This window comes from Callospermophilus lateralis, chromosome 3 (assembly GCF_048772815.1).
Source record: "Callospermophilus lateralis isolate mCalLat2 chromosome 3, mCalLat2.hap1, whole genome shotgun sequence".
In the NCBI taxonomy this organism is placed as follows: Eukaryota; Metazoa; Chordata; class Mammalia; order Rodentia; family Sciuridae; genus Callospermophilus; species Callospermophilus lateralis.
Window position 1 is genome coordinate 36,162,450 of NC_135307.1, and position 25,982 is coordinate 36,188,431.

Here is a 25,982-nt window from a genome sequence, read left to right on the forward strand (position 1 = left end):
CTTCCAAAGAGCAAGGAAGGGAAGAAGAGCGAGAGGGAGAGGAGAAAAAAAAACCAACCCAGCAGCATCGGAAATCGATGCACTTACACCTCAGCTGGAAGCAGGGACGGGAGTCGAACCACGGCCGCCGAGCAGCGCGAGGCGGGGAGGGGAGGGGGCGGCTCTTGGAAGGGACTTCTCCGATGTGTTGATTCCTTTTTTTTCCCCTCCTCCTCCCTCCCTCCAGCGCTCGCTCCGGGGCGTCGGGGACGGAGATGGAAAAAATAAATAAATAAATTCACGGCGGTGAGGGAAGTGAAGGAAAATAATCAATGCTATTTGGCTGCGGCTGAAGTGTTTTCCCGGCTTCGTGAGGGGGTTTCCATTGATTCACCCTGGGCACTCGCTCGCTCCCTGCCTCCTCCTCCTCCTCCTCGCCCTCCTCCTCCTCCTCCTCCTCCTCCTCCTCGCCCTCCTCCTCCTCGCCCTCACTCCTCCGCCTCATTCACTGGCTGGAGCCGAAGCGTCCCACACAATGGAATAATCAATACCCAGGCGCCCGGGGCGGCCCCACTGAGCAGGTGCAGCGGCCCGCCCGCCGCAGCGCATGCCGGGACTTGTGGTCCGTCGCCTCCGCCCTCCAACCCGCATGCGCAGTGTCCGCACTCCTCCTTAGACGCTGGAACCCTACCCTGCCCAGGGGCGGGCTCGATGGGGCCAGCCAGTCCATCCTGTCGCCTCCTTGACTCTGGCGCCAGGTCCTCCCTCCTGCAAGAGGGTATGTCCCTAAACTCTTTCCTGTCCCTCCTCTTCCTTTTGCCTACAGAAAACATGAATGTGTTTTGTTGTTTTGTTTCACATCAGCTCTAGAACAAGCTGTGGCGTTTAGCTTGCCAGAGCTGCCCGGAAGTCTTTCTTTTTTCACTCCCTTCTTCTTGCTTCCTTATCTCCCCTTCTTTCCGATTGAAAACCTTCTCTCACAGCAATTACTCTGAAGTCTCTGAGTTTCTGCTTCCTCCCTGCGGTCACACAGTCCTTTGAATTGGGGAGGGGAGGTTCGGTTTTATCTGCTCATAAGCCCACTATATCGTAGTAACAATAATTTCACATTTATTGAGTATCTAGGGACAGTTCTAATCACTTTTACATATATTAGTTTATTTGATACAACTGTATAAGTCAGATACTTTAATTCCTTTTACAGGTGACAAAATTAAGGCACGATTAAACCAGCCCACGGTTGCATGGTCAAAAACCAACAGCAGCAGGGTTAAACCTCAGTAGTCTTGTTCCAGAGATCACACTGGATACTAAAACCTAGTTTTAAATAACAACAACAACAAAGTAAAACCTCCTGAAGTTCTGGGGTGGGTGGGGGAGAAAAAAACTAGATTTTGGGTTTCTACCAAATGACAGTTTGTTACTGAATCCTCATATAATTGTGAGGCAGTTCACAATTTATCAGTAAAAAAGCAGAGTCTTAGGTACAGTAGCCTGTCCAAGGCCAACCATCTAGAAAGTGAAACTCAGTCAACTCCAGGTCTGTCGCTGAAATCTAGGCTTTCCATTCCATTAAGCTGCTGCCTCTACCCCATTGGGGTGGACATTAAACATAAAAATACTAGGACTTCTTCCTGGGTCAACAAAACTTTGAGGGAGGGGGGCGGGGACTGCAAAGGAAGAAGGAAATGCAGGCCCTCCCAGTCCAGTGGTGCTTGACATGGGGTAGGGGTAAGGATACATCCAAGACATCCCAGGTTTTGCCACTGTTTTACTTCACTTGTGTTTCCAGACACATACAAGGGATATGTATGTGTCTGGAGAACCTGGCACTTTTTTCAATAATTTCAGAAGCAAGCCTAGGAGTTGACAATATCCTCACCCAGATAGTAAGATACAAAGTTTATAGATAATATAAACTCTCAGAGGGAGCAAGGAGGCATTTTCTCTATAGAGTCTTCTAAAGCAGCCAGAGGGTCATCTCTCCTCCATATGTCTTTTATTTTAACTGAACATTGAATATTTTTCCTACTCCTAACAAAACTTGCTCAGGGTCTGCTGGAATTGACAGACTCGTCAGTCTGGCACTCACTCAAGGGCTTTTCCAACTTGCCCCTCAATTGTATTTCCAGCCCCATCTTTATTCTCATACAGGCCAGGTACTTTTCAGTATCTGGGTCTTTGCTCATGTTAGGTCTCCACCTAGGTTTTACCCGTTGAAATCCCACATCTGTAGTTCATTCAAAATTTCACTTTCTCCTCTAACAGAAAGTCTTTTGCTCACTTGTACTCTTAACATTCTTACCAGAATGTGTTTGATCCCCTCCAAAACTCCAGAAGAGCTACATTGGACTTAATTGCCTTTCCTTCTTCTCAGCCCATTGCCACTGGCCTGCAGTAAATAGCCACCATAATAGTTAAATATGTGCCAGACAGCGTCTGAGTGAGTGACTTGTGTTTCAGGCCCACTACCTAGTTCGGGAGGGGTTGGAGAGTGCAGTCTCAAGTTCATTGCCCACGACTCCCCCACAGAGCTGCAACCCCAGTTCAGCTTTAGGTAAGTCCCCAGAGCACTAATTGCAGCTTTCAGGTCACTATAGCAATGGGTGGGGCGAAATGGCGAAGATCCCCCCCTCCCCCGAACTACATCTCCCATCATCCACCGGGCTCAGGAAGCCACGCTCAACCAGAGGCCTGGGACCCCTGTCGACCCCCCGGACGCCAGGAGGCATAGATGTTACGCTGCAGGGCGCCTGGGGACGGTCTCGCTCCTCTGCTCTAACGGGAGTCGCGATCGCCCATAACCTAACAGGTCTCTCGGGCCGGTCTGCCCTCGGCACTGCTACCATGGTCCTAATATGGCTGCTGGTGCTCGTACTCTCCTGTCACGCAGTTGAGCTGGGCTGAGGTCCGAGACCTGGGACTCCTCCCGGCATTCCTCGCGGGTGTGGTGTGGACTCCCTCCCCCCATCTCCTGGTCCTGCGAGAGTGAGACCTTTGGGTTTGAGGTGAGACCCGAGGCAAAGCCGGCGGGTGCTGTGGCTGCAAATGGCAGGTCATCCCAGGTAGCAGCTCCTGGCCTCCTAGGGTAGCAAGTTGTACTGTGGGGTGTTAAGACGAAATTTGCTGCATGACCTGCTTTCTAGGGACATCTTTGGGTTGAGAACGTCATCAGTAGTGGAATGGATTTAACTGGAGACCAATCACTGTAGCAGAACGTTTAAAATCTCGCAGACAGAGCCCTGTATCGCTGAGGCAAAGATCTGCGAGTCTGTATGCGTCTCAGTAAATTCATCCAGAGCTAGAGTCTCTGCTTAGCCGTTGCCCAGCAGGCTGAACACCTTTGGGCGCTAAGAAAATGTTTGTTGCAAATGATCCTTGCAGATAGCATGGCCCAGGGCTTGATTGAGGTGGAGCGAAAGTTCATTCCAGGGCCTGGCATAGAGGAACGACTGCAGGAGTTGGGGGGCATCCTAGAGCACCAGATCACCTTCCGAGACACCTACTATGACACCCCTGAGCTGAGCCTGATGCGGTCTAACCACTGGCTGCGACAACGAGAGGGTAGTGGATGGGAGCTCAAATGCCCTGGAGCATCAGGTATCTCGGGACCCCACACGGAGTACAAGGAACTTACATCTGAACCTGCAGTTGTGGCCCAGCTCTGTGAGGTGCTGGGAGCTAAGGGTCTGGGGGATGGAAGTATGGCTGCTGTGCTGGGTCCACTAGGGCTGCAGGAAGTAGCTAGTTTTGTGACTAAACGGAGTTCCTGGAAGCTGGTATTCCCTGGAGTCAATGAAGAGGAGCCGGTGCTTAAGGTGGACCTGGATACAGCGGACTTTGGCTATGCTGTGGGTGAAGTAGAGGCCCTGGTACAGGAGGAGGCTGAAGTACCAACTGCTCTAAAGAAGATCAATAGCCTCAGCAGCATGCTCGGTGAGGGGGACAGGACCTTCTGTGTTTTCCTGATCCCAGCTTTCCTTTCCTGGCTTTTTAATCTTTTTGCAGTGCTGGGATTGAGCCTAGGGCCTCCTCCTAATCATGTTAGGCAAGCACTCACCACTAAGCCACATTTTCCTTTTCTGGAGCACGGGCTGTGACCAAGAGTAGTTGGTGGGAGTTGGACTATATAATGGGGGAGGGTCTCTGGATTATTTCTTTAACAGTAATTATTTTAGCAATTTTCTAGAGGACCCAGTTTTGCCTACAGTTCTATCAAGTTTTCTCTTTTACAGTTGCTGTCTGACTTGGATTTAAGCCTTTCATAAGTCTCTATTCTTCATCCCAGCCATTCTGTCTCATTCCTCTGCCAAATTTCTTTCAGTTCTATTTGTCAGTTCTCTGCTTTAACCCTTCTTTCCCCTAATCTTTTTTTTTTTTTTTTGCCCATGCTGGGGATCAGATGTCCTTTTGTTTTTATGGTTTCTTAGAGTTCATTTAATTCAACGTCTTGGCTTTCAGTGAAAAGCAAGAACATTGCATTTATGAGAGATGGTTGGGGGAGCATTGGCAAATTTGGTTTCTTTTTTTTTTTTTTTTTTTTAAATATTTTATTTAGAGACAGGGTCTCACTGAGTTGCTTAGGGCCTCGCTAAGTTGCTGAGGCTGGCTTTGAACTCACTGAGGCTGGCTTTGAACTTGTGATCCTTCTGCCTCAGCCTCTGGAGCTGCTGGGATTATAGGCATGTACCACTGTGTCTGGGTCAGATTTGGTTTTCTGTTCCCATGCTCAGTTTCTTAGTAGACAGCCCATCCACTAGTTTGGGGTTGTGCACGCCATGGGGCCTGACAGCCCTGGGATGCTGTTTCAGCCTCCTTAGCAACTATACATCCTGTTTCCTGCTGTATGCTCAGTATGCTGCTGGGCACTAACAATGGAAACTGGCAGTGGCAGTTCTAGAGAGAATTCTTGCTTTTTTGGAGGGGGCAGGGAGGGAGTTGGTTTGCTGGGGATTGAACCCAGGGCCTTGAGCATGCTAAGCAAGCACTCCAGTATTGAGCTATATCCCCAGCTCCAGAGGGGAGAATTCTATGTGAATCCCACCCCATAGCTAAAACTTCTTTTCCTTTTCTTTCCACAGCCTTTGGTTTCTCTCCTATGTGTAAATCTCTGTATGTGCTTCATTACCAAGCTTTTGCCTGCTTAGATGGGTTTTCATCTTGATTGGGGGACAGGGGTAATAACTAGAGTGAGTCCATATTGAAGGATCCTCTGTCTTCATGGCACCTGGGTGCTTCTTCACCATTTCCCCTGGTTGGAGAAGAGGCTCATGTGTGGCTCCCCAGCATTCCTGAGTCTGAAGTGGCTCTTGGGTCCCACTTCTGGAGTCCAGTGAGGTAGAGGGCAGATTAAGAAGCTAGTTGGATGACAATCAGAATCTCAGTGCTACCTTCAAAACAACTTGGGGGTCCTGGCTGGGTGGTCAGGGAGGAAAGTTAAAGCATGTATGGCAGTTCTGTCTGCTTCTTTCCTCACTGTCCTTTGTCTATAGGTGTGCCAGCACAGGAGAGGGCACCTGGCAAGCTCATCGTGTACCTACAGCATTTCCGTCCTCAGGACTATCGGCGCCTGCTAGAAGTAAACAGCTCCACAGAGGACTAAACATCCCAACAGCAGCCTGGGCTAGGGGTGTCACTTCCTAGAAGAGAAAGGGAACTCTTGGTCCAGCAGGGGCCACACCTGGCCTCACTGGGCCTTTTCCCTCCCACCTCCTCTCCCTATACCTCTGCCTGTTCTTTCGCCCTGTTCTCAACAACCTGTTCCTTGAGCCCTCCCTGGTTGCCTCCTCTCTCTCATCAGTCAGATGCAATCTGTGGGCCGCCCCTCTCCCCTGGCCGCTAAGCAGCCTCCATTGATTTCCGCTCGTGTTTATAGGATTTCCACTTAGCCGTGATCAGTAGTTAAGCACAGGAAAATCCCTTGCCACCCCCCCTCCCTTGGTCGATGCCATTGATTCTGCCAGCGGCTCCGAAACCGCCTTACAGCTGAGTTAGAGATGAGGGGAGGCTGCAGGGATTTCCCTGCTTTGGGGTGTGGGGAATAGCAGGGTGGGGAAGTGGTTGGGAATTCCTGTTAGAAATCCAGAAATTCTGCTTTGATTTTTCCACTGTGTCCAGCTCTGGCCCAGAGAGTAGAGTGCTTCCTGTGACAGCTTAGGGGCAAATTTGCTCCCTAACCTTGAGGGGCAGAAGAAAACCCTAGTGTGCTTGAGACTGATTCTCAAGGTTCCCAGAAAGATTCCTGGGACCCTTCCTGTGTGAGAAGCCTCTTCCCTTGCTGTTATTTATACATATTTTTCTACCTCAAACATACCCAGATTATGGCTTTATGCCCCCCCTCGGGCTTTATTTGGCTGCCATTATTTGTGGGGGAGGGGAGCAGACCCAGAGTTTTGCAGTGATTAATGCAGAACCAGGGTGCCATCTGCTGGTAGCCCTCAGAGTTGGTTCCCCACTGCTAGGACCACAGGCTTTGGGATGCAGGATTTTTTCAGGCAGAATGAAGAGTTATTGCCATGTTTCCACAGGCAAGTTGTTCACCTCAAAGATCTCTTGCACTGATTGGCCCAAGTGGTTGTAGGTCAGGCGCAGCTTTAGCCGCAAGGGGGCCTAGAAATGGGAGAGTGGAGACCAGAGTTAGTGCCTGTGACTTCTCCCTTTCCTAGGTCTTTCTTACCCATGGGGCCCTGGAACTGACCTTGTTAGGATTGAGGATTCTGAAGAGCTGGGTGATGGGAAGGCCGCCCCAAGCTGGAACTGTGTTCCCACTGGGGGCCTGCAGCTGTAGCTGGAAACTCTGAACATGGGATTTGGGCAGAACACAGTAAGGCAGCTGGCCAGGCTCAGGCAACCCCTCCACACTCAGTGGTGCCAAACCCTCTTCCCATCAACTCCCCAGGTACCTGTCTCTGCTGTCACTCCCTTCCCATCTCATCCTGTCTCCCACCCACCTCTACTCCTTCCTGGAGTGCCTTGGCCACCTCTGAATCCTGGTACTTACCTTGGGCACAGCTGCCTGGCAGATGAAGTGGGTGACATCACCCTCTGAGGAGTTGGTGGTGGTGACGGTGACTAAAAGCAAAGCAGGGGATCCAGGTGGTCGAGTGAAAGACAGATTGAGCTGTACTCCCTCACGCTCAAACACTTTGAGATTTGGAATGGGAGCTATATAGCAGGGAAAGAGAGGCAGCTCAGTGTGCAGGCTCGAGATAACACGTTCATTCAACAAAAAAATCAGTGAGCACCTCTTGTCCCTGTTCTGCCCAAGATGCTTGACAAGTGGACAACTGACAGTATAGTACAGGGAAAGAAACAATAACAGAGAAAATAAGCAAGATAATGGAATGGGTACTATGAGGGAAATAAATTAGCCAGAGTAACTGGGAAGAACTAATTTAAATGGTAGTGGCAGGGAAAGGCATTTGACATTTCAGGCTGGAGTGCCTTCCCCAACCAAGCCAGTCACTTGATGTGCCAAGGAAATAAATTGTGTGTAAAAAGAGCATGAAATGCCAAGGCTTAAGACGGGAGGGTTTGAGGGGCCAGTGGGGAAGTGGGATGAGATGGGGTGGGGAGAAAGCAGGGCCCTGCTGGCCAGGGCTAGAAGTCTAGAACAAAGAAGACACTGCAGCCAGGAGAGGACTGGCATGACTGAGTGAACTCCTTTACCTACCAAAAGGGATAGGATACGGGCACACAGGAGGGAAAGGGTTTATGAGCTTCACTCAGCACAGAAGCAGAGATGGCACATTCTCACCTACCTTCTCTAAGACTAGACTCTTTCCTGAGGCTTACCTGGAGGTGGCAATGCACAGGGAAGGTCAAGGAGGTGTACTAAGGTGCCTCCTGGGGATGGATCCAGAGGGGGAGGATGCTGGGCATCCTCAGAAGTGTCATCCAGGAGATCTAACAGGTCCAAGAGCTTTGAGGCCTAGGGGAAAGGGCAGAAGGGTCAGAACTTGGCATGGAAGCCCAAGCCAGTCCTTCTCATCCCAAGGCTTCCAGTCTCCTCACCTGGGGCTCTGTGGGGACAGAGGCTGCTGCCTTTGAAACCTGGACTGCTTCTTTGCTTTCCTTTGCCTCCTCATCAACCTGAGGGCCACCTCGCTCCACAAGAGGCATCTTCTCAAGGATGGCAGCCCTGAGAGGATGGAATGTAGGTGTCTCTCTGGGTAGACCCTTTGCCTCTCACAAGAGACATCTAAAAAGAGTGCTCAGAACATGGAGATGTTGGGCACATAGTGGATCAGAAGTGTCCTTCTGATAAGATGGCATACTGTTGCTGGTTTTCAGATGAGCAGGGAGGGTTAGGAGGCAGCTTGCTTCAATGAACTGGGTGGAAAGCTCTTGCAGTGGACAACAACACAGGAGAGGATGAGACCCTTGAGGCTAGAAGGGGGCATTTGGGAGAGGGCAGGGATCTGGGTCCCACACTGGAGCTGATGTTTGACATACCTCATGTGGTCATACTTCCGGAAGAGTGTGTTATATTCTACAGCCCGCTGCTGCAGCTCCACATCTAAGCAGCTCCCGTAGATAGACACCACCTGGCGGATGCGGCTGGGCCACAGAGTTGTGTGAGTTGCAATGGCAATTTGTCCTGCCCTTCTGCTTCAGTATATGGCAGAGAAGGGAGCAGTCCCACAGAGTGAGGAGACACCCAAGATATGTAGCTCTAAAGCAAGTCCCAAGATTGGGGGATAAGAGTGGGGAGGGATAGTGCAGCTATCTGGAGAGCTTAGAAATGGTATGCAAGTGAGGAGACATTTTTCTCTGGGCTGAGACCTCTTCTTACTTGTTGTCCCCTCGAAGCCGGGTGCTGAGCTTCATGAGGGCTGTGAGTGCATATCCTCTGGTAGCTGGCAGGGACATTTGGGACTGTAGCACCTTTTCCAGGAGTGCCAACACCTCCTCTTCTTCCACCTTCAGGTGTGGGTACAAATAGTGACCTGGGATCTAACCCTATCTCCCTTGACAAGACCATCATTAGTGTGTCCACCATGCAGGCCTTACCTGAAGGGGTTCTACTTCTTCACAGCTCCCCTCCAGCAGGAGGTCCCCATACTCTCCAATGCACCAGGCTGCCACTTGCACCAGTGGCTGCTGTATGGGAGAATCATATCTAGGTCAGTGTTTGGGGTTCCCTCCTCTCTTCCACACTCTGAAACATCCCCTTATGCAGCACAAATATGGTGGGGCAGGGAAGGAAATTTGTGAGCAGTTTCTGTCCTGATGCCTGGGCTCCCACTGCCCTCTGGTGGCCCAGATTCAGAAGTACATGGCCTGACCACGTGATGGAACTGTGAGAGGGTCCCACCCTTGAGGAAGAGCAGGGTGATGGTTTCTGCTCATCCTACTAAAGAGGAAAATGGAGATTATGCCATGAATATATAAAAATGCATTCTACTGTCATGTGTAACTAAAAGAAAATTCAAAGGGGCAGTTTAATATTGGGTGGCACCTTTGGCACTCAGCATTTGAAATAATAATAAAGTATAATATATGCATAAAACTTGTATCTATCTCATTTGATTATAAAAACAGCCCTGGGATAGGCAGGGTAGAAAGCTGAGTACATGGAGTCTAATGGAAGTTAAATTAGTCATCTGGGATTACATAGCCAGTAGGTACCAGGGCCAGAACAGCAGCCCTGGTGTTCTAAAAGGCAAGCTCTGTTCTTTTTTTTTTTTTTTAAAGAAAGAGTGAGAGAGAGAATTTTTTAATATTTATTGTTTAGTACTTGGCAGACACAACATCTTTGCTTGTACGTGGTGCTGAGGATCGAATCCGGGCCGCACGCATGCCAGGCGGGCGCGCTACCACTGGAGCCACATCCCCAGCCCAGCAAGCTCTGTTCTTAAGGATCTCCTGCACTAAGTAGACAGCTGTGAGCCTAAGGGGGAAAACAGTTCAGAGTCCAGTGAAGAAGGGAAGCCCAGAAAGAGATAGGAGGCAGCCCTGGGCTTGGGGAGGTAGGAATGGCACCTGGGAGATGTCTTCTGCCAGGGCACTATAGAGTCGGCACACAGAGTAGGCATGTAGCTCCTGAGCACCCCCAATCAACTGCGTCAGGTTGGCCACTGCATCATCCCGCACATGGGCTCCTGCCTGGAAAGGGTGGACATTGTCAAGTCAGTGTGATTAACTCTGTCCACTACTGCCCAGCTCTCCAACTAGCCCATCTCACCGTTATCAGCACGTGAAGGATGGTGTCTATGTGCCATCGCTTGGTTGGAGCAAGCCTAGGGACATGGCTTATCAGTCCTGGCACTGTCCCTGTCCCTCCCCAGACTGTACCCTCTCCATTTCTGGGAACCTGTCCCCTCACCTCTCTGCGGCCAGCAGGATGCCTGAGGCACAATCAGCCCGTAAATCAAGGGGGCAGGACTCCAGAAAGGCCTGCAACTCCTGTGTCATGGCTCGCACATTGGAGCTATTCACCAGAGCCAGGCTCAGTTCCAGGGCTCTCCTGGCAGGAGAAAAGGGTCCATGTAGGTGGCCCAGATCACCCAACTCCATGCCTCTGGCCTGCCCCATCCCCAGGATCTGCTCCTACAGTCCTCTTACTCCAGCTGCTCTGAGCTGGTTTGGGTCTTGGCCACTAGTCATTGTATCCTCTACCCTGTCCTCTTGTTCCCTTTATGCTCACCGGCTGAGGGAGGCATCAGTTTCTCGCAGACATTCCACCACAGTGGGCCGATGCCGCTGCACAACACTGTGATCAGACTGCACCAGGCGTAGTAAGGACGTCAGGGCTACATACCTGGTCAGAGTGGGAAAGGCCCTATCATGCTGTGGCCATTAGCCTTGCCCTTACAGGGGTAAGAGGTAAGTGGATCAGGAGATTCTGGAGGGAAGAGTACAGAGGGTCAGGCTCCAGTGGCAGAGTATAGCCACACATAAGTCATTACCTAATGTTCTTATCACTGTTGAGCAGGAAGCGGCCAAGAATGTTGACAGCTAGAACCTGTGGGAGAAAGCGGGTGGGCACTCAGGCAGTAGCAGCCTATTCACTCAAGAGTGGGGACCACATGACACAGGATGACAGGTGTTGGGGAAAGGCCAGTGAACAGAGCCCTGCTGGCTGGCTGGGAGTGGAGGGTAGGCCACAGTGGGAGAGCATATGGGAAGATACCCGTAGGCCGGCTGCAGAGCGGATGTCCATGATGGTAAGCACTGTCTCAAATAGGACCGCGTTGCCTGCATTTCGACTGGTGTCTGTGTTGGTGGCTACCTGAGTGGATGGGAGAGGAGATACATCCACAAAGGCCTCTCTCCTCACTAGGATCTCTGGAAGCTCTCTACTATCCATCCATTCCTCAACCAGCCAACAAAGTTTCCCAAACCCCACTATGTGCCTGGGCCAGCTTGGGCACTGGGACATTAGTACTGCAACATACTATGTCCCTCCTTCATGTAGTTCATTGGCTAGAGGGGACAGAGGAGTGATTACACAGCTGCTACATGGTGAGCAATCCTGTGACTGATGCCCAGGACTAGTAGATCCCAGAGCAACATACCTAAGCAATGTCCCCCCAACCCACACCTGTGCTAGCAAGTCATTCATGGTCTCACTGCTTTCCTCATGGTTCCGGCCCAGGATCCGAAGCAGACGAAGGATCTGGACCTGTGGTTGGGTTAAAGATTGAAAGATGGAAAGATTCACAGGATAAGGACTTATGGGACTGAGGAGAAAAATCCAACACTGAGGACAGCATTCATTGTAAGGGATCTGGTTAGACCCTAGAGCCTCCCATCCTTCATCACCTCCATAGGTCCTCGTGGCCCTGGGAGGGGATCAGAAGTGTATGAAGCCAAGGGATTTTAGGACAGGCTTTTTGTTGTTGTTGTTATTACCAAACTGGATTTCCGACCTTCAGTCATATCCTCTCCCCGTCTTTGTCCTGGAATGACCAGGGCAATCAGTCTGCTACCCTCTTGCCCAAGGCACTGACTAAGCCAGAGTATACTACAGGAGTCTCACTGCTAAGCCTTCTTTCCTCCAGGGATACTTGAGGGAAAGGTCAGCCCACCTGCAGGAAGGGGTCGCTGACTCCAGATATGCTGTGCTCTGTGGAGTATCCTGTTGTCACCAGCATCCGGAGGATCTGTACCAGCTGGGGTACGACCTGGAGGGAGGGCACAATGTTGTCTGTGCATTCCGTCCTTATCCTTGTACTCTCAGCTTTAGCCCCATTCTGCCCCCACTGCCCCTCTTTGTCAGGGCCAGGGCCTACCCCTTCACCAGCCCACCTTACGAAAATGCCTGAGGGCTGCAGGGCTTCGTTCGCAGAGCTCCATGATCAGCGTGATGGTGCCCAGCAGGATGCCTGGGGTCAGGGTGGGGAAGTGAATGGTGGGCCAGGGCATAAGCGGATCTACTGTGAGCATGTCTGTGTGTATATACTACTATTGTTCTATGAACTGGTGTTTCTCTCCTGTTTTTCATTTCCATTCATAGCCAGACCAAACACAGAGGATGGGGAGCCTTTTGGTCTTACCATGGTGGCGCTCATGAAGCAGTTTGGCACAAGGTGGGAGGAAGATGTCAGAGAGCTCAGGGACCTTCCGGATCATGTGTACCGCAGTCAGAATAGCCTGTGGAGGTCAGGGGCCTCAGATAGGCAAGTATCTACGAGGATGGAATCTACACACACACACACACACTTCTATTGCATGGCAGATGAGGGACAGTTTCTGAAGGGGCAAGTGCTAAGTTCTTCATCTCACCTTCTTGCGCACATAGGGGCTGGGCTGCAGGAGCAGCTTCTCCACCTCAGTGGCCAGGTCCCGGCACATCTCAGCAGAACCCATGGTGCTCAGAGTGCACAGAGCCAGGCCTTGTACCGGCTGAATCCCCTGACTCAAGTCACTGCAGGGTTGGGAGGATGATTAGTCAAGCCTCTGAGGAAACCAGTCTTTCCCAGTAACTACATCAGGCAGCCCCCTGGAATTTACCAGTTCCCCACTCTCCCATCTCCCTGATTTGCAGTTCCCCCAGAACTTCTCACTTCTTGATGCTGTTGGTAATGAGCAGGTGGGCATCGTGCCTCTCATCCAATAGAAGCATGGCCCCCAGGTAGCCCACCCTCTTGTCTGTGAATCTGGGGGATGCAATCAGTTTCAGGCACTCCATCTACAGGGAAGAGGGCAGATCCGAAGGGCAGGGGTGAAACAAGAGAGTTCCATGCTACTCCTTCACCTCTCTGCCATTGGCACACATATCTATATGTTTAGCTGGGTTTTTCTTATCATTAGATTAACTTCTGGGGCATCATATCCCATCATCCTCTCTTCAACCAAAGAGGCTTAGGAGGGTCAGGCATTAGTGTGCAGATTAAAGAACATAGGAGTGGAGGAGGCTGGAAGAAAAGAAGAGGAGGTGCCCTGAATGGGTTGGCCAGAGAATGAAGGGTTCACCCCAGCTGAGGACTATGGGGTAATGGGAAAAGTTTTTTCCAGTGCATGGTGAGATGATTCAGAAACCAGAGAATGAAAACAGTCGGGGCACAAATAAATGAAGAGATCCACGACCCTGTCCCAACAGCTTTCCTCTTCAAATTCTGGAGGCAGATATACCTGTCCAAAGTGGGCAGGGTAGCCCAACATGTGGACATAGAGCAGTTTGGCCAGCTGGCGGTGCCTCTGCAGGGGGTCCCCATCGCGGAAGGAGGCCCGGATGTGGGCGCATTCCTTTTGGATCACCTCCCGCTCCTGGGCCTGAGTCTTGGCCCTGCGAATCTCCTCGATTAGGTCCTGAAGCTTCAGCAAGGGCACCACCATCCTGGGGGGCAGAGCCCGGGAGTGGGGAAGTCTTTAATATTTTCTAGCCGGCAGCCAGGTTTGCCCTGCTCCAAGATCCTAATGGCCTGGGTCTTACATCTATCCTAAACCTTACTGCAGTTACCTTTCCCCACCTGGGTCCCCAAAGTCCACCCCCATCGCGCCGCCTAAGGAGATTCCCTACTACGCATGCGTCCCTGCCCCACCCCGCACCTGTTCCTACGGAGCATGCGCCAGAGCCCCGCCCATCTCCCCTTTTTCTAGTCCACCTGGTATGCCATTCCTTTCCATTCAGGGTCCTGCACTGTTGTTTTTTCGCGAGATTCCTCCCCGCATTCCCATCTCTGGCGGCTTCAACTTCCCCGCCCCAAGACGCTAGCCTCACCTGCCTTCAGTCAATTGTCCTCCTCTCCGCCCCAGACGCTTCCTGGTATAGGGCCGAACCCGGGTTGGTGCCTGGTCGGGTCCTTCCCTCTCCCCGCCTCCACTACGGGACCCCGCCCTCCTGGGCCGCCCGAGAGCCTTCTGACCTCGGCAGTGTAGGGGAAGGAGCTCTTACCAGCTAGGACAGCTAGGCAGTAAGCTGGGCCGCGGTTCCCCAAGAGGCTTCCTTCTACCTGTCACCACCCGGAGAGCCTCAGAGAGTTTGGGTTTGCAGCCATCGCACCCCAAAGGAGATGACAATCCCCCCCCTTTTTTGAACTTTTTTATTAATATATTTTTTTTTTTGTTAAATTTCTTTGTATTTTTTTCCTGCAAGACTTGGTGTTGGCGGCACTGTTGTATAACTTCAATCCCAAATTCCATGAAATAGAAATCAGAAGTAAAGGTTGAGAGGGGAGGAAGGAGGGAGGCAGGCCAAGGAGTAAACAGAGTTTGACTAGAAAAAAGAAGAGGGTATATGTGGTGGGCATTCCCGGGCAAGGCCATTTCTCAAGGGAGGGGGGTTGGCAGGCAGCTTATCTCTGCCTCATGCAGGGGAGGGAAGAAAAATCCCCTGGGGACCCCACATTCCCCTCTTCCTAGGGCTTCCTACCCCCAGGGGGAAAGCTAGTACCAGGGATCAGCCACAACCTCAAACAGGTCTCTCCACCCACCTCTCACCCTGGATTTGACTCCCACCTCTGCCCTGCCTGGGAAGTGTGGGAGAGATCAGCTTCCTTGGATCCCCTCCTTCTGTTGTTTTCTCATTTCAGGAGATTCTGATGTGATGGGGGAAGGGACAAAACCCACGGGGCCTACTAGACTGTCACAGCTTCTACTGCCCTGTGAGCTTTTGTTTCCATCCCCCAGAAGTGCCTCCCCCCACCACAACTGTCAGAGTTGGGGAGTGGTATCCTTGCTCAAATGCCTCTAGCACTCTGCAGTAGAAGTGTCTTCTTTTAGGCCCCTTAGGAATTTAATCAAAGGCCACAAGTGAGTCCAGACCAACCAAATAAACTTTTAGGGGAACACAGAAGGGTAGAGAGGGTAGTGGTAAGGTCTGAGAGGGGTGGGCTTGGCTGCATTGGATAGTTTTTGTTCCTTTACACATTGTTCTTGGCATGACATGGCATGTCATTACAGGGGGTTGGAAGATAGGCTGGCTGTTGAGGAAAGAAAGAGGGAGATCTAGGGAGTTATTCTATTGTTCACTTTTCTTTTTCTCCCTGTGGGAAGGATCAGTGAGCCAAGAACCTAACTGGGTGCTGGGAGGGGAGACACTATTCTCCAAGGTGACAGGTGGAGGTGGCACCTCCTTCAGCCTTTTCAGCTTGGGCCAGGAAGCCACAGTGGCTCAGCCAGCACCCTGTCCAGCATTTAATCACTCCCTTCTCCATTGTTTTCCTCCTCTGCACTCAGCTTTTAGGAGACTCCTCAGGACACCAAATCCCCACCCTTGGTGAAATTTAGGTTTAAAGAAAAGGTGGAAAGGGTGTGGGGGCAATGGTCTGACTTAGATTTATGTGTCTCAGAGAAGATAGCAACTCTGAGAGAGAAAAGCCCTTCATATGTAAACAATCTAGAGAAAGAGGAGGTTGAGGTGGGGAAGGGAGTGAGGAAGACAGACACAGATCTAGAGTAAATGAGATAAGCTGAAAGAAGAGAGGGAAAGCAAGAAACAAAACTAAAGTAGGACAGAAGAGAAAGGAAAAGGAGAAGGAAATATAGGAACAAAAACAACTAGGGGGAGGAAAAGAGAAAAAGGCAGGTCAAAGTGGTGAAGAGGCAGGCAACCAAAGCCAGAGCTTGGCCAGGAAGTAGCCTCAGGTGAGGAGCTGGGAGAACAGGAACGCCAGGCTGAGGTCCAGGAGGGCTACGGCTCCCACCACCAGGGGGTTGGCAGCTCCCTAGAGAGACAGAGCGGGAAGCAAGCTCAGTCCCTGAATACCAAGTCCAGTGTTGATCCCACCTCCTTGCCCTCCCTTCAGGTGGCAAAGCCAAGGGTCCCAGCCGCCTCCCTACACAGGGCGGAGCATGGGGATGTCTAGCCTTTGTGTCTTGTGTTGCAAAACACCCTTCTTCTCCCAGGCAGGGCCCCACCTTTGCTCTGGCACTCTTGAGACAGGAACAGCCCCGCCCCCCTCCTCGATCTCCTCCCCTCCCCTCCCTCCAGTATATCATATGGCCCAGGCAGAAGGTGCCTGGCCTTAGTAGCAGAAATTGGCAGTAGCAGCCAGTACTGCAGTAGGGCAAAGGGATGAAGGGGTGAGGATGTGGTTGCTAGGAAACAGGAGAAGGCCTGGAATCCAATCAGAGCAGAGGGTTCTGGGGAAACTCCACCTCTCCCAGTTTTTTGCCTTTTTTTTTTCCTTTTTTTTTTTTTCCTATTTCCCTTCTTCCCAGGAGAGGGAGGGAGAATGAGGGTAGGGAGGGAACAATTTTTTCTTTTTTTATTTCTGGGCACCAAAGAGAGAAAGTGCGGAGGTGGGGCTGGGGGTGGAGTAGGAAACTGGGAGCTGGAAATGATATGGAAGGAGAACAGGAAAAAATGTTCTGGTTCTACCATTAATTATTAGTTTGTAACCCTTGGAAGTTACTTTAAGTGTTCTGGGCCTCAGTTCCCCCAATTGTCAAATGAGGGAGTTCGACTTAAAGGTCTCTGAGGCTCTTATCTGTTTGAAAGTTACCTTTTTTTTTTTTTTTTTTTTGTACCCAGGATTGAACTCAGGACATTTGACCATTGAGCCACATCCCCAGCCCTATTTTGTATTTTATTTAGAGACAGGGTCTCACTGAATTGCTAAGGACCTTGCCATTCCTGAGGCTGGCTTTGAACTCGAGATCCTCGAGATCCTGGCTCAGCCTCCTGAGCCACTGGGATTACAAGTGTGTGTCGCCTCGCCTGACTGAAAGTTACCTATTTTTTTTTTTTTGTGAGGTGAGATATGGTCCAAGACTGGCTAGGCAGAAAGAAAGCTGAGTTGAAATCAAAACCCCTCAGGGAATCAGACAGAGGTCTAGAAAGGGGTGGGACAAGACAAAGCTTTAAAAAGAAGAGGGCATTAAGTGGGTGGGAACAGAGGATGTCTCACCCGCTGGGCAGGCCTGTCAGTCGCAGCAGGCTCTTCAAACTCTTCCATCAGGCACCCGGCATCAGGACCCCTTGAAGATGGGCCCCTCAGGACCGGCATGGTAACAGGGTCAGGTTCCGAGCCTCCTGGGGCCCTCAGCTGGGGCATGGGCTCTTCATCTTCCCCCTCTTCCTCTCGAAGACTTCCTGAACTGTCACTGCAGCCTCCGAGGAGTGGTGAACCGTCTCTGGGCCCTGGGCCCTGCATCCCAGCCTCATCCTCAGCCTCATAACCAGCCAGTTCCTCTGCCTGCTCACCTGGCCCCCCCCATTCCTCAGGCCAAGCTTTGGGGCTGGAGAAGGGACCCCAGTCCCCTCTAGGAGGCAGTGGGCTCTGGCAGGCAGGGTGTCGCCAGGGTTGGCGGGAGGAGGCAGGACTGCTGGGCAGCTCAGGAGAGCCTTCTGAAGGGGTCAGTCCATTCTCACACACCCCAGGGCTGTCCTCATCCAAGGGCTCTGTGTCCGAACCTTCCGAATCCTGCCTGGGTCTGCGACCTGGGCAGGGATAGCTGAGAATCAGTGGAGTCTAACTGGCTATTGGCTGGAGACCCTGACTGGCACTTCCTGGGATATTGATATCCCCAGGCTCTTAGCTTCTCACCACTGGATCCCAAACCTCTAGTTACGTACCTCATAAATTCTCAATCCCACTCCCCAGACAAATGGGCCTGGTCTCTATCATCTATGCCCTTGGCTTGTACTTTGGCTTTCCCATTCCCAGATCCTGTGGGCTTCCCACCCCCTTTTCCCATATCTGAGCTCTCTAGCTCCCCAAAGGGCTCTTTCCCCTCCCTGAGGATGCCCACATCTCACCTGGGGCCTCCAGCATGGGTTGAAGGTCCTGGGCTATCAGTTTCGCCATCCGCGCTGCCTCCACAGCCTTCTCTGCGACACTGCTGGCTGCCACTGCCTTTAGGAGGGCATCTGCTGCCCTGTCGGGTCCCAGGGATGGGGACTTAGCAGGCCTTCCTCCACTTCAAATTAGCCCCTGCTCAGATTCCCCACCCACCTCATCATGTACCTACCATATCACACCCTCATCTGAGCTCCCCTCAGGAGTTTCACCCTTCCTCTTACTGCCAGCTGCTCTCCTTCTTGGGCAGGTCAGGACAGCTTCCTGCTTTGGTTTCCTCTCCTGGCCCTGGGGTGTTTGCTGTTATCACACTCTCCTGCTCCTCTCACACCCTTCTATCCTTGTGTCCTGTAGTAACACTTCCTCCTTCCAGCTGCAGGGGCCTGGCCCTCCCCAAACTCTGTTATTCCATCTCTCTCTTGCTCCCTACCCCAGTGACAATTGAGCCTTCCCTTTCTTACACATCCTCTGCGGTCCTGTTTGGTGCTTACCAACTAGCCTAATGCCCTCTTGGCAGTTTGTACCTCCTGTTGTTATCAACCCCTCTCATACCTCCTGGTGTGTGACAATTTGTTCCCAGCCACCCCTTCCCTTTGCCTTGAATCCCCTTCCCACTGTCAGACCTCCTTATTATTTCATCCTCTTCCAGTGCAGAGTTCCTGGCATGAGAATTTTCCATCTTGCTTTTCTTTAGCCTCTTTTTTTTTTTTTTTTAATCACAATGTCTTCCCTTTCTGTCAATGTCACTCTTCCCCTGCCCTGCCTCTCAGCTTTGGAACCAGAATAAGGGTGTGTCTCCCCTTTCTGCTATGATCACATCCCTTTTCCTGCCAATATGCACATTTTTTTCACAACGGCAATTATACTTTCTGGGTAAGCTTAGTCTCCCTTCCATACTCCATCCCATCCTGTCTGCTCCCTAGGTACTGGCCACCTTGAAGCATTATTAATCCTTGCCCCACTGTTGTTTCTCAGTTTTCCCTCTAATGTAGATGTTTCTTCAAGTTCCCCTTCCTTTTCACTGTCTGCTATTAATTGTAGATGCCTTGTAATCACAAAATTAGTTTGGTAATCTTAAGGCGAGGCACAAAAGGGCAGAGATGGAGGTTATCACATGTACTTGCCATGGGTTCAAACAGATCAAGATCATGACTCCTGTTTACAATAGGCCTATTTTCTCTGGCTTAGAAAGGCAACCTGGGTATGGGGGATGGTGAGGTCCACTTCAGTCTTAGTCTTAGTCTTTACCTCTTATTTATCTACTTTGGGATATATGGTCAGTCTCCTTCCTTTAAATCTGGCGAATCAAGGATCTTTGCAGCCTACTTGGAGGGATTCAGACAACCCTGTCTTTTGTGTTAGGGCTTTTAGACTGTATATGACTAAATTTGTCCTGAAGCTGAGCTTGTCTCGGGGTTTGGAACAAGGTATGAGGAGCATAGTCTTGGGTTGCACTCAGTTCTATTGATGGTCACGAAACTGACAAGGACCTGTGTTTTTGTATATGGAGGGCATGGATAATCAAGTCTAAGTGTCTACTGAGGCATCAGGTTGGGCTCAGGCTACCTGTCAGAGGCACCTGCTGCTGAGGCTCTGCTGTTTCCATGGCAGCCAGCAGCCAATCAGGGTTGCTAGGCCTGTTGCTGGGGAGACCAACCAGCCTCCTCCCACTGCCTAATCCTCTAGTTACTGAGATCAGTTTTTTCCCTGCACATGCCTCCACCCTATCTAGCCCAAAATGTTCCCTGGTGCTCTGCCCTCCCCCTTTTCTGGCTTCAGGCCCTGAATTCTAACATCTAGACACTCAGATACATCTACAGATGCACATTCTCTGGCTCAGGCATCTGTTCGGTATTTGACATGTTTCTACTCATGCATGCATGCGCACGCGCGCGCACACACACACACACACACACACACAAAACCTGTCACCCATTATACAAATTCACTGAAGCACATTTGGAGATATCCTGATTGTTGACCTTCTGAAATAGTTTCAAATTTCAACAAAATCCCTCATCTATATCCCCACCCATTTAAAAGAAAATTCAATATATAAAAATTCAAATATGTAAGTTCTATAAATCAGAAGCCTGTATATCTTGCTACAAAATGATCTTTGGCTTTATTTTAAAAATATATTTATTTTTTGTGGTACTAGAGATTAAACCCAGGGGTACTCTACCAGAGCTACACCCCAAGTCCTTTTTATTTTTTGAGACAAGGTCTCATTAAGTTGTCTGGGTGGTCTTAAACTTGTGGTTCTTCTGCCTTAGCCTCCCCAGTTGCTGGGATTATCATCGTGGACCACTCAGCCCAGCTGCTTTTTGGCTTTTTTCATATCTGTGCTAAGTCACTAGTCATAAATGCCTATTGGATACTTGAAATGTGGCTAATCTGAATCAAAATGATGTGCTACAAGTATAAAATACACTCTAGATTTCAAAGACTAAGTCCAATATCTCAATAAGTTTATATTGATTATGATTTGAAATTACATTTTGGCTGTATTGATTTAGATTCAAATATATTATTAAAATTCTTTTCACCTGTTTCTTTTTGTTTTTAATGTATCTGCTGAAAGATTTTAAGTGGCTTGCATTATATTCTTATTGAACTGTGCTGCTTTACATAGCAAGGTTCCTGATGTATGGAAAAGTAATCTGATTTACAGAAAGAAAATTTCCCCCCAAACCTTTACCAGTTGGGTAAGAGGAGGTGGAGGAGGCTAAGCTGGGAGAGACTAGCTTTTCAGCTGATAGACCAGCTGTACAAACTAGACCTATCCAAGGCCCAAAGGTAAAATGGTGTCTAGCTAGGACCAGTCAGGAAGGGACTACTCCCTGTTCTGCCTATGGCTCATGCTCTCAGCCTGAGGCCTGAAGGCTGGAAGGGCTGCTAGAGGAAGATTAGGGAGTATCTGAGTTCCAAGAGGCTTGTGGGCCTGCACAAAGCTGCGCTTATCCTACTCCCACACACAGCAATGGATTCCATAGATACACATCTCCACACAAAAGACACCAAGACACACTTACAGTCTTACACCACCTCCCTCAAATACCCAGCCACCTACAGTTACACCCACATCCACCTGTAGCCTCAAATACAAACACCCCAAATCCCAGACCTACAGCTGCCTAACCTTTACCTTGCTTTTCCCAACAGGTTATAGGCCTTGGGTCTTGGCCCTCCTATAGGCGTCTCCTCTCTTCTCCCTGAGCTCACAGCACCCTCTTCTCTTTGTGGTGCTGAGAATTGAACCCAGGGCCTTGTCCATGTGAGGCAAGTACTCTAACAACTGAGCTACATCCCCAGCCCTAGAAACCTCTTCTTTTAGCCCAGCATTGGTTTCTGCACTGGACACCCACCTGGCAGCGGCGATCTCCTGACGCTGGCGGGCAGCACTCACGGCTCGACGGGCGCCCTCAACAGCCCTGTCCACCTTCTCCTTGACTTTGCCCCGCCGCAGGGCCAGAGGCAGGAGGCTGCGAACACGGCCCCCGTGCACCAGCCGATTGCGCTTGTACTTGCCCTCCTCACGGGAGCCGTCGGGGCGGGTGGTACGCCCGTAGCCGTGCCGCCGGTTACCCAGCCACTCGCCCTCGTAGCGCAGCCCGTTGGAGCGTTGGCTCACGCCATAGCCGCTGCGCCGGTCAGCACGCCACTCGCCTGCGTACACTTCAGTGGCAGAGCCCTCGATGAGGGCAGGAGGTGCTGGGACTGGGGGCCCACTGGCCTCGGAGCCTGGGGGTCCTGTGCTGCCCACCTCGCTGCTCACTTCGCTTCGAAGGGAACCCCGCTTGCTGCCCAGGGAGCTGCGCCGCCCGCCCGCCCGGAGCCCACTGAGCAGCAGTGATCGGCGGAAGAATCCACCAGTCGCAGGTGTGCGTTTTCGGGAGGACGCGCCGTCTGTGTCCCCTGGCCCGGCCAGCACGAAGCCACCCCGGGAGCCCGAGGCTGGGCTGCCTCCCTCGTCGCCTGGTAGGGGCAGGGGTGGGGGCGGCGTCGGGGGGTCGCTGTGGCCCGAGTCCAGGGAGGTGCGGCGGGGCGAGCGCAGCAGCGCCGCCTGATGGTAGGGCACACTCTGTCGTACCCCGTAGCCGTGGCGCTTCCCAGCCTGCCACTGGCCCTGGTAGGTGCCTGCGGGCGGAGTAAGGTTGGGAGAAAGTCAGAACCCGCCGCTACGCTCCTTCCACCCCACGCCCCGAAAAGTCCCTGAATGTCCAAGTGTCAGGTGGGAGAGGTGGAGGCAGATGGCATGGAGGCCTGGGAAGAGCATTAAGGGCTACGGGTGTGGAAGGCAGAAGGAAAACTGGCAGAAGAAGCAGGAGATAATGTGAATTTTGGTGTTGTGGGTAGACAGGGCGAAAGGAGAGGGACAGGCAAGCTGGGAGTGTGTGAAAGACTGGCGGGAGACCCAAGCTCAGAGCGTGAGGGACAGGTTGATGGGGGGTGGGGTATAAAATAGGCATTTGACAGGCAAACAGGACTGCGAGGGATGAAAACGTGAGCAAGCAGGCAGCGATTTTAGAGACCGTCAGGTAGAGGGGAGGTGTGAGGGATAGACCAGTTGGTGAAGGTGAAGCAGGCAGGAGAAAAATGAGAAAGATATGATTTTGGTTGGTGGTGAACGAGGCAATAAGATGGGGTTGGGGTCATAGGACCGGGCATGGTATGAGGGACAGACGGGAACATGAGGAACAGAAGGATGGGCACAGGGGGCGCATATGGCTAGGGAAGGCGTATGGGGAATAGCAGGGCGTGGAGGGCATATGGCTGGGGAAGGCACACGCAGGGCAGACCGGCGGGAGGCGCAAGCGGATGAGCAGACAGACAGTAGTGGGCCGGGCCCCGCACCTCCGTCGGAGTAGGTCTCGGTGCCGTAGCCGTCCTGGAAGCCGTCCTTCCAGAGCCCGGCGTAGCGCAGGCCGGACACGCTCTCCCACACGCCGCTGCGCCCCTTTAGCCCGCCCAGCCACTCGCCGCGGTACGTCCAGCGGCTCTTGCGCTCCACGCCCAGCCCTTCGCGCTTGCCCTGTTGCCAGTGGCCCTGGTAGCTGTGTCCGCCGGGCCCGGTGAAGACGCCCAATGATTCGAAGCCGTGCGCCCAGCAGCCGCTGTACTCGCCCTGGGCGCCAGGCCCGGTGCACACGCCGTAGCCATGTGCCCGCCCCGCCTCCCAGCCCCCCACGTAGCAGCCCCCGTCGTCAAAGTCGAACTTGCCCCCGGGGGACATGCATGTAGTTGGCGCGGCCTCAGCCCCCCAGCGGCTCAGCGCATCCTGGGGCTGGAGAACCGGCTGGGGGCTTGGGGGCCGGGCGAGGCCTGGGGGCGGGGGCAGTTAGACCGGGGCTGGGCGGAGGGGCCCCAGCGCGGGCAGGCAGGGCCGGACCCTCATCCTGAGTGGCTGCGGAGAAAGAGGGGGCAAATGGAGAGCGAGGCCCCTCCTCCTTTGCCCGCCGCTCCCTGGCCTGGTGGCTCCCGGGCATCAGCACCGCCCCCCGCCCCCCTCCCTTCAGCAGCATCTTCCAGCAACTCCCAAGCTTTGGGGGCACGGGGGCTTCTCTATTCCTTCCAACTTGTAGAGGAAGCCTCCCAGTACTTGGGGCCCCCACCCTAAGCGGGAGTCCCACTTCTCCAACCTATAACCCTAAAGCGCCTAATATGGGTGGCAATTTGGGGGTCCTGGGAGGGGCCTGGGCAGAGAGGTAGGCCACTAGCTTTCCTGGCTGCTATCAGGACCCTTCTGCCCTTGTTCTTTAGCTTCCCCAGCAAACCCGGGGGAGGGAGGTAAAAATAAAACGGGGGACGGGATCCAGGTGGGCAAATGGTTTGTCGGGGGAAAGGATGGGGATGGGGGAAGCTCTGTAGGGGAAAGATGAGGGTGGGGATGGGCAGATGGACGAAAGGGAGGGGGCAGGTTACTCACCATGTGAGCTGGGGCTCAGGCTGCCTCCCAGGCACAGCATCCATGGCTGGATACCTCCACTCCCACCTCACCCGGACAAGCCAAGCCCCCTCCTCTTCCGGAGAGACTGCTCCAACCCAGAGAAGGAAAGTGGAGGAGCTGTGGGAGAGTCCCCTCTCTCCCCAGCTGGAAGAGCAGGCTAGTGGGGTGGGGACTGAGGTAGTGGCAGGGGTGGGGGGAGATTAGAATAGTGTAAGGGGGAAAAATCCTGCCTTGGATGGAGACAGAGAAGAGGAGCTGGGAGCTGGATGAGAAGGGGGAGGGGGCTATCAAGAGGAGGTGTTTTTATTATTTTTTTCTTCTTATGGTTGGGAGAGGAAAAAAAAAATCAAAATTCCGATTCCATCCCAGCACAAATCAATGTTTGCTCCATCCCAGCATCACGGGGGAGGCTGGGCCAGGCAGATTTAAAGGGGCAGAGAGAAGAGAGGGTGGGGAGAGGAGGGGACAGATAAGAAGAATAAGTGATGAAGATGGGGGTGGTGGTGGGGATGCCCGAGCGGAAAAGGATGGGTACCCGCTAACTCTGCGGTGAGGGAGGAGGCAGGTGGAGAGAAATGAGAGGTACAGAGAAGACCCCCAGGGTGGAAAGAAACCCCAGCCTGCAGGCGGGGAGTGGGGTGAGGCGAAGGGGAGGGGAGAGGAGCTAGGGGGAGGAGACTGAGCTGAAGATGGGGAGGCAGGGGGAGGCCGGAGCCAGGCGGGGGAGGAGAGATGCTCGCGAGGCCGAGAGAGGGCGTGAGGAATACAAAGAAAGAGGCGCAGGGGTGAGAGCTAAGGAGGTGGGGAGATGTAGCCGGTGAGGGAGGAAGCGGAGGACACCCATTCTGGGGCTGGTGAGGGATAGAGCAAGGAGGGGAGAAACAGGGGAGGAGAAAAAAAGGGGAAATTCAGAAACAGATATAGAGATTGAGAGTGAAATAAAGGTTGTGATGGGAGGGAGAAAGCTCTGCAGAGAGAAGGGCTGGCGTGGGTATAGAAATCCAGGCAGGAAGAACCCAAATTGAGGCAGGAGAGCCGGAAGTGGTGTTTGTGGAGGCCATGGGGAGAGAGATGAACCTGCCAGCTGCTTGAACTGTAGCCAGAAAGCATTTGGGCATGGATGCTTGTGTGTCATTGAATCCTCTGTCCTCCCTGGGAAAGTGCAGAGGGGGACCAGGAGGCTCACCCACTGGCACTTTCTGAGGAAGCTCAAAATTGGTCCCTGCCAGGAAGCCTGGCTCCACTAATGCTTTTCCAGAACTCGCTCACCACCTCACTTTTTCTGCCTGGATCGACCCTCTGAAGGGCTGGGAGGATGTCAGGCCTAGTGGGGCCATGAAGATGTGGGACTTTGGAGTCTTGTCTTGCAAACCTACAAGCAAAGACACATAGGTAGGGCTGGGGATGTAGCTCAATGGTAGAGCACTTGTCTAGCAAGCATGAGGCCCTGGGTTTGATCCCCAGTACTGCAAAGCAACAAAGACACAAACCAAAAATACATAGACAGGCCCCTATTGTGGCAAGGCTCTCCCCAACTTGCCACCCCTCTGTCCTTGTCCACTAGCCAGAGGTACAGCACCTGTGGGCCTTAACTTCTTACAGACATAAGTAGGCACGCTACTTCTTCCCTCCCTCCTCAGTTTTACAACATCTAGTTGTACCTTGCCTCTAAGCATCTGGGAAGGAGGACACTGTCCACTTACACACAAAAAGAGTCAATAGTGAAATGCATTTGATTGCTTTTATTTTCATACAAGGTACCTGTCCTGAGCCCCTGCCCTAATTAAGGTCAGAAGGGGAAGTCACAGGGGCTGGGGCTGTAGCTCAGTGGTAAAGCACTTGCCTTGCATGTGTGAGGCACTGGG

At 52.3% G+C, this 25,982-nt stretch overlaps 3 protein-coding genes across 5 annotated transcripts; 1 reads left to right on the forward strand and 2 right to left on the reverse strand.

The window, feature by feature from the left end:
• Positions 1-709: 709 nt before the first annotated feature.
• Thtpa (thiamine triphosphatase) lies at positions 710-9,490 on the forward strand. 3 transcript variants are annotated; one of them, XM_076850025.2, is made up of 4 exons: positions 710-757; positions 2,443-2,536; positions 3,364-3,915; positions 5,472-9,490. In XM_076850025.2, exons 3-4 carry the CDS (start codon positions 3,369-3,371, stop codon positions 5,579-5,581), a joined length of 657 nt encoding a protein of 218 aa, XP_076706140.1. In that variant the 5' UTR covers positions 710-757; positions 2,443-2,536; positions 3,364-3,368; the 3' UTR covers positions 5,582-9,490. The 3 variants fall into 3 exon arrangements, with proteins under 3 accessions (XP_076706140.1, XP_076706139.1, XP_076706138.1); XM_076850024.2 differs by lacking the exons at positions 710-757; positions 2,443-2,536 and adding an exon at positions 2,654-2,987; XM_076850023.2 differs by lacking the exons at positions 710-757; positions 2,443-2,536 and having other exon boundaries at positions 2,654-3,915.
• On the reverse strand, positions 6,300-14,204 carry Ap1g2 (adaptor related protein complex 1 subunit gamma 2). Its single transcript, XM_077109137.1, has 22 exons — positions 14,147-14,204; positions 13,558-13,762; positions 12,990-13,114; positions 12,709-12,850; positions 12,480-12,576; positions 12,232-12,308; positions 12,012-12,107; positions 11,525-11,605; positions 11,114-11,212; positions 10,890-10,945; positions 10,628-10,741; positions 10,307-10,447; positions 10,166-10,220; positions 9,964-10,086; positions 8,992-9,081; positions 8,774-8,901; positions 8,434-8,538; positions 7,993-8,119; positions 7,774-7,909; positions 6,980-7,143; positions 6,677-6,775; positions 6,300-6,588 (listed from the first exon to the last, which is right to left on the reverse strand). Exons 2-22 carry the CDS (start codon positions 13,759-13,761, stop codon positions 6,487-6,489), a joined length of 2,361 nt encoding a protein of 786 aa, XP_076965252.1. The 5' UTR covers position 13,762; positions 14,147-14,204; the 3' UTR covers positions 6,300-6,486.
• A 1,681-nt stretch (positions 14,205-15,885) lies between these two features.
• Jph4 (junctophilin 4) lies at positions 15,886-23,403 on the reverse strand. The gene is made up of 5 exons (XM_076848175.1): positions 23,025-23,403; positions 21,536-22,307; positions 18,128-18,246; positions 17,277-17,809; positions 15,886-16,091 (listed from the first exon to the last, which is right to left on the reverse strand). The coding sequence occupies exons 1-5, from the start codon at positions 23,401-23,403 to the stop codon at positions 16,008-16,010; spliced, it is 1,887 nt and encodes a 628-aa protein (XP_076704290.1). The 3' UTR covers positions 15,886-16,007.
• Between the last annotated feature and the right edge of the window lie 2,579 nt (positions 23,404-25,982).